This window comes from Haliotis asinina, chromosome 10 (assembly GCF_037392515.1).
Source record: "Haliotis asinina isolate JCU_RB_2024 chromosome 10, JCU_Hal_asi_v2, whole genome shotgun sequence".
Taxonomy (NCBI): Eukaryota; Metazoa; Mollusca; class Gastropoda; order Lepetellida; family Haliotidae; genus Haliotis; species Haliotis asinina.
Genome location: NC_090289.1, coordinates 56078350 through 56086003, shown reverse-complemented (window position 1 = coordinate 56086003; position 7654 = coordinate 56078350). Strand labels below are relative to the sequence as shown.

General features: G+C 40.1%; 1 protein-coding gene across 1 annotated transcript; it reads left to right on the top strand.

Moving 5' to 3' along the window:
- Positions 1 to 2384: 2384 nt before the first annotated feature.
- On the top strand, positions 2385 to 6755 carry LOC137299063 (uncharacterized). Its single transcript, XM_067831548.1, has 2 exons — positions 2385 to 3174; positions 6622 to 6755. Exons 1-2 carry the CDS (start codon positions 2385 to 2387, stop codon positions 6753 to 6755), a joined length of 924 nt encoding a protein of 307 aa, XP_067687649.1.
- The last annotated feature ends 899 nt before the right edge of the window (positions 6756 to 7654 follow it).

Here is a 7654-nt window from a genome sequence, read left to right as displayed (position 1 = left end):
AAATCTTATTACTATTATTTGCCGATGATGTTATTCTTCTATCAGAATCAGTTGTTGAGTGTCAGACACAATTAAAAATTTTAGAAAGTTACACAAACACATGACACCTATCCGCAAAGCTTCATAAAACACATAAACACCCGAATTCAAACGAGCCATAACTGATCGAACATCAACGGCTTAGCTACTTATGACGTCACCAAACAACGGACTTGATAATGGCCCGGCGTCAAGCATTCTGCGGGCATTATCAAGTGACAGTGGCCGCTCTCATTTATGATAACAAACGGGCGTTTTAATGATAACTCTATCCATTTTAGATATACTTAGGAGATAAACATAATGTCCATAGGTATTTACAGAAATGGCAGCCAAGCTGCGGTAAGAGAAAGATGGAGTTTCGATAATGTAACTGTAATAAATTATAACTGTCAGAAATCAGCACATATATCTTGGTTTTATGTTTAATACAACCATTAATTGAAAAGAATCGGTTGCTGAACTGGCTTTGGGAGCAAAGAAAGGATTAATTAGTTTATTGTCAATCATGTCACTTTGCTGTGTTGACACCCAAAATATTTTTAAGCTATTTTGATTCACAAATACAGCCTATCTTACCCTACGGATCCGACATATGGGGATGTCAGCGTTTTGAAAGTATTAAAACATACATCTATTAGTGTGTAAAGTTTCTTGTGTGCAGAGCAGTCAACACCTACATGTATGATATATGGCGAATGTGGAAGATGACCTATGGATATCAATTCCTATAGTGGGTTCACAAAATACTGGCTGAAAATTATATGTGTGCACGAAAATAGACTAACTATAAAGGCTGACAATATGCTTGTTTATCTGGATGAGTTGGATAAAGTACCATGGACATCTCACATCAGAAATGCCCCTTTTACTGTTACTTTTCGTGTGGCTAAATCAGTAAGTTGATGATAATGTTGATAATGTTGATAATGAAGGAATATGTGCAACGACACATATAAAAGGATTTGCCCCTTGTGTAAATTTTCTCATTAAAAGGAAATCCATTTTTCATTTCTCCGTCCATCTTACACAGCATTATATTCCTGAATGTTACCTCCTCAAGTCACTTACTGAAGAATTTAAACAAATCCTGTCTACTTATGACAACTGTATTACCTTAAACCTATCACACTACATCTACCATGCAGCGTGTAAGCGTGATATTCTGTTACAAGCATCTCCGTATTCAAACAGTATGTGAATGTATAATGTATTCTGATGTATTAGTGTATTTGGGCCAGGGCCTAAAATATAATACACATCTTTGACTACTGACGGCTTAAAGGTGATTCACAAACAAAAGAGTTCGCATCGAAGATCAAATCTGAAGCACATCTGCCAGTCATTGATTGAAATGTTCAAGCAAGGCAATACACATGAAAAAGTTAATCAGGTTAGTTCACGTCAAAACGTTGGAATGAAATGTTCTATCCAAAGGCAAATAGGCCACAATCTCTACAGAAGCCTTGATTTGTCAACCCGACATTTGCCTTCAGTGTGAAGCAATAGTTGAGACCATTTTGGCAAGCATATAAAAGCCATATCAACAGTTCATTCAGCACTTCGTAATCGACAAAAAACTCACTTCAGTGGACATTTCACTATATTCCATGTCTTTATCGAATGTCCAAAGGGAATCAACGTTCAACATTGTGCACGACAAGTAAGAAGTACAAATCATAGTCAAGACGAATCAAGACGATATCGTGCACACACATTGTGTTTATCGTATCTATGTCCTGATTTCTGGCCTCATTATAAAGTATGTTTTTCTCAACTCATTCATGTTCCCTTAACTTCTGAACATATCTGCATTATGGAAAGGTCATAGGTCCTGTTCGCAACGCCTGTCACAGAAATAAATTTTCGGTAACTCAAACTTGATCATAACAATCAATTGTAACACATCTATTGAATCCCTGGCCGTGCGTGACCGGAGCAATGGTCGGAACAGATGTTTTCAAAGTGTTTTTTAATTATTGCCTGTAGTGCATACATGGTATGGTTCAGGAAACCGTTTAGGCAAAGTCAGTTTGCTACTTTTCCCACACATCTGTAAAAATCATGGAAGCACAAACACTTACGTCCAAACAAGGTATTACCCAGTGATTTCAATTCAAGACTGCACACGTTTAAACACCTTTTCTACCCATGATAACTAAGAGAAAATGACCACATGTTTCAGTAAGGTGACCGAAGTTCGTGCCCAATTACTGCCCACGTCTGGCATGTTATTGTTCTCCTTCACGTGTAACGTGGCGACAACAAGACAGATCTATTGCAGACCACGACTATATAAGAGATCGTCGACTGAAGCACATCACCACTTGTTCCAGACAACCAACATGGCATCTCCCGTGTTTGTTCTCCTGCTATTGGTGTGCTCAGTCCAACTGTCCTCCTCCATACAGGTCCCTGAGGAGTCGGTCCAAGAGCTATACAGGGTAGCCAGCAGTTATTCAGAGTGCGCCAACATCTACTGGAAAAAACTGCGATATGCCAGAGGCATCGTTTTGGTTGTGAGAAGCGCATGCAGAAAGGATGAGGACACTTATCGGTCGGCCATCAACAACCTCCAATGTTCTGACATAACGACTGCCGTCTCTCGGTACTGTAGTGGAAGATATATCAGGTTTTGGGCCACCAATTTGGTGTGTCGGTTTGCCAGGAAAGTCAATGAGCGCTGTGAAGAAAGCGATGACAGAAGCCCTTTGTGTAAACTCGCAATCTCTCGAATGCCTCGACGGTGGGCTAGTATAACGTGTGAACGATACGACAGCTATTGCAAAAGCTCTAGTTCCCGGCTTCGATATTTTTTTAGATTTATGTGCCGTCTGACTGAACAATTCTATTCTCAATGCTGTGGAGACGATCCAATGACCGAACCAACAACTACACCTAAACCAGCGACAGCGACAACGACAACAGAGGTCCCAACCACCGAGCCGCCAACGACTACATCACCCACTACGGAAGTTCCCCTGACAGAGACAACAGAAGTCCCTACAACTCAGCCAACAACTACACCTGAACCGACGACAACGACTACAGAGGTCCCTACAACAGAGCTTACAACCGAACCCGCCACCACTACGCCAGGATCAACCCTGCCAGAAGTGGCGGGTACAACATTCTGTAAGTAACTTTGTCTGTGTGCTGTACTTAGAGTTTATGTTTTATACATTCGTGAACACGTTCTGTGGGTGTATGTGTAGTCGGTCGTCAATTCATTGTTTAGTAACATATATGAATCTGCAAAGGACAGGCTAACTGTTCTCGAAACGTTCGAAACTTCTTGAACCCATACTTAACACATTGGCTACGATCAAAGTTAAGAATTCTTAGGGCCACGAACGTTTCGGGAATAAGGGTCCAGGCCCATTTCTTGACACATATCAGCTGATTTGCATGAATTTATTATAAGGGTAACGCTAGTTTTCGGGGCATTGTTATTTGCAGAAGTCCGAGGTCTTTCATTAACTGTCCGACGAAGGAGGGCAGTTGGAAAGACGGAGGGCTTCTGCTAAAGATAGTGCCTTGAAAAATAGCGTTACCGTTATTATAGCTAACCTGGATAGAATTTTAGATGAAAGAAGAATGAAAACAACGACGTCAGCTTTGAAGCATTTGCTGAAATTAATAACAACAACAACGACGTCGACGGAGGTCACTGACACACGTTTTCTTAATATGAAAACGTCATAGCACACGTAGGACGTCACTATTGAGAGTGACGACATTCGACTCTGACTTTTGCCAAATTAAATGCTACTGTCTGCCATTGTTTTCAGTGCTCAACAACGTTAGAGTTCCAGTCGATGTTTTCATTGCTGTATGTTAAAATTTCTACTACATTTGTTGTGGTTAGGACGAGCAAGAAAGTGCAGTGCATTACGGTACATTTACATTTGACGAATGTGATTCAGATATCGTCAATAATGAACCCAAGTTCCCTGCCTCTTTTGACTGACCGATCGGCTTGAGACAAGGTTTCGTTCTCAGTCCCATCCTCTCTTGACTGACCGATCGGCTTGAGACAAGGTTTCGTTCTCAGTCCCATCCTCTCTTGACTGACCGATCGGCTTGAGACAAGGTTTCGTTCTCAGTCCCATCCTCTCTTGACTGACCGATCGGCTTGAGACAAGGTTTCGTTCTCAGTCCCATCCTCTCTTGACTGTCCGATCGGCTTGAGACAAGGTTTCGTTCTCAGTCCCATCCTCTCTTGACTGTCCGATCGGCTTGAGACAAGGTTTCGTTCTCAGTCCCATCCTCTCTTGACTGACCGATCGGCTTGAGACAAGGTTTCGTTCTCAGTCCCATCCTCTCTTGACTGACCGATCGGCTTGAGACAAGGTTTCGTTCTCAGTCCCATCCTCTTTTGACTGTCCGATCGGCTTGAGACAAGGTTTCGTTCTCAGTCCCATCCTCTTTTCTCTATTTTTATTAATGAAATATACGACGAAATCATGGTAAACGTAAAACATGGTGTCCAAATGTTTCCAGATGTTATAGAAAACTTATTACTATTATTTGCCGATGATGTTATTCTTCTATCAGAATCAGTTGTTGAGTGTCAGACACAATTAAAAATTTTAGAAAGTTACACAAACACATGACACCTATCCGCAAAGCTTCATAAAACACATAAACACCCGAATTCAAACGAGCCATAACTGATCGAACATCAACAGCTTAACAACTTATGACGTCACCAAACAACGGACTTGATAATGGCCCATCGACAAGCATTTTGCGGGCATTATCAAGTGACAGTGGCCGCTCTCATTTATGATAACAAACGGGCGTGTTAATGATAACCATTTTAGATATACTTAGGAGATAAACATCATGTGTATAGGTATTTACAGAAATGGTAGCCAAGCTGCGGTAAGAGAAAGATGGAGTTTCGATAATGTAACTGTAAGAAATCAGCACACATATCTTGGTTTTATGTTTAATACAACCATTAATTTGAAAGAAAAATCGGTTGCTGAACTGGCTTTGGGAGCAAAGAAAGGATTAATTAGTTTATTGTCAATCATGTCACTTTGCTGTGTTGACACCCAAAATATTTTAAGCTATTTTGATTCACAAATACAGCCTTTCTTCCCTGCGGATACGACATATGAGGATGTCAGCGTTTTGAAAGTATTAAAAAATACATCTATTAGTGTGTAAAGTTTCTTGTGTGCAGGAAGTCAACACCAACATGCATGGTATATGGCGAATGTGGGAGATATCCTTTGGATATCAATTCCTATAGTGGGTTCACAAAATAGTTCCTGAAAACGATATGTATGCACGAAAATAGACTAACTATAAAGGCTTACAATATGCTTGTTTATCTGGATGAGTTGGTTAAAGTACCATGGACATCTCACATCAGAAATGTCCCTTCTATTCATGGTTATGGTTTCGTGTGGCTAAATCAGTAAGCTGACGATTAATGAAGGAATATATGCAACGACATATGTATACGGATTTGCCCCTTGTGTAAATTTTCTCATTAAAAAGAAATCCATTTTTCATTTGTCTGTCCATCTTACACAGCAATATATTCCTGAATGTTACCTCCTCAAGTCACATATTGAAGAATTTAAACAAATCCCGTCTATTTATGACAACTGTATTAACTTAAATCTATCACCTTAAAGGTGATTCACAAACAAAAGAGTTCGCATCCAAGACCAAATCTGAAACACATGTGCCAGTCATTGATTGAAATGTTCAAGCAAGTCAGTACACATGAAAAAGTTAATTAGGTTAGTTCACGTCAAAACGTTGGAACGGAATGTTCTATCCAAAGGCAAATAGACCACAATCACTACAGAAGCCTTGATTTGTCAACCCGACATTTGCCTTCATTCTGAAGCAATAGTTGAGATATAGCATATAAAAAGCCATATCAACAGTTCATTCAGCACTTCGTAATCGACAAAAAACTCACTTCAGTGGACATTTCACTATATTCCACGTCTTTATCGAATGTCCAAAGGGAATCAACGTTCAACATTGTGCACGACAACTGAGAAGTACAAATCATAGTCAAGACGAATCAAGACGATATCATGCACACACATTGTGTTTATCGTATCTATGTCCTGATTTCTGGTCTCATTATAAAGTATGTTTTTCTCAACTCATTCATGTTCCCTTAACTTCTGAACATATCTGCATTATGGAAAGGTCATAGGTAATTGATCGAGTATCAATGATAAACATCATGTGTCTGCACTCGTTTACATCAAGTGAAGTGGCATCAGCTGGCCGTTTCAGCTGGTTCCCATGGTAGCATCTGGAGCTGCTCTTTTGTGACGTCATTCTAACTTTACGTCACAATATGATTTGAATGACGTCAGCACTGAGGATGACGCATCAAAACAATTGTTTGCAATGTTTCTACGTGTCGATACGCAGAGAATAGTCTTGCAATGTCAGATTACAGAACACAGTGACATTTGGTTTACAATGTACGATAACATCAGGTCATTCTGACTTTGGGCAAAATGCAACTTGTGTATCACTGGAGACTAAAGCTGTATTGTCAACAGGTGATGTACTATTTTCCATATGAATTCACAGTAACCGCTTGCCAGCAACAGTGTGTTCGCAACGATCTGGTCGGTTCCCTGTGTACACAAGGAACTCTCCCCGAGTCCTGTAACAACCTTGAACCTCCGGCGACTGATGGCTCGTACACCTGCTGCCAAGGTTAAAAACGGTGAGCCTTAGAATCAAATGTTGTAGGGTTTACATAGTCATCAAACAAAGTTCTTCATGAATCAACTGGAACACGGTCATGCTTCTCCAAATGAGTTCAAACAATCAGGCGACTGAAATGGTGTCATGTATCACAATCTATAATGAAGACTAGTGTACATGTATATCGCTTTGTCGCTCTACTCAACCGTCGATCCCCACATAGAGTAGTTTCGTCCACAAGTGTATCAGCCCAGGTTCAAATACCATAGATTACGTTCATATTGGAAACAGGTAGTGAGTGAATATTGTTGTTATATAATTCAGCCATATTTCACACAGTCTACGTTGGTTCAGTTTGGAAAACCATTCGTAACCTTATTCTGTTCTGAAGTCTTTGGATTACACGATTAACAGTTACATCCGTAATTAAAAAAACTTACACGTCCTACAAACTGAAAGGTGCAGGTTTCAACTAACCATCTACACTGAGGTTTGGATCTCACTTGTTCTTTCATATTTGGCGAATGAGTATTTAACATCATTAAGGTTTCTATATTGCAGAGGGTGTCTCCACAGTTCCCACGGACACAGATCAGCCTTCATCCTTTAAAATTCGAAGTAAAGTGAAATAATTTCCTGGCATGGGGATGAACCAAATACATACGAAAACTGATTGAGGACATCAACTACCGTTGCTGACAGCTAGATAGAGGCTGTGTTGCAACAGTACGGCCACTAGTGGCAGTAAACAAGATAACTGCACGGCCAGGTGGTTGCACAGAATATTCAGCTATAATTTGGATTTGATTTCTCCTCCGTAGCCCGTCTTCCAAACTGAGGAATAAACTTGTAATGCAGCAATTGTTTTATGTCTTATTTCATATTACATAGTGTCCAGTTTCTGAAGCTGCCA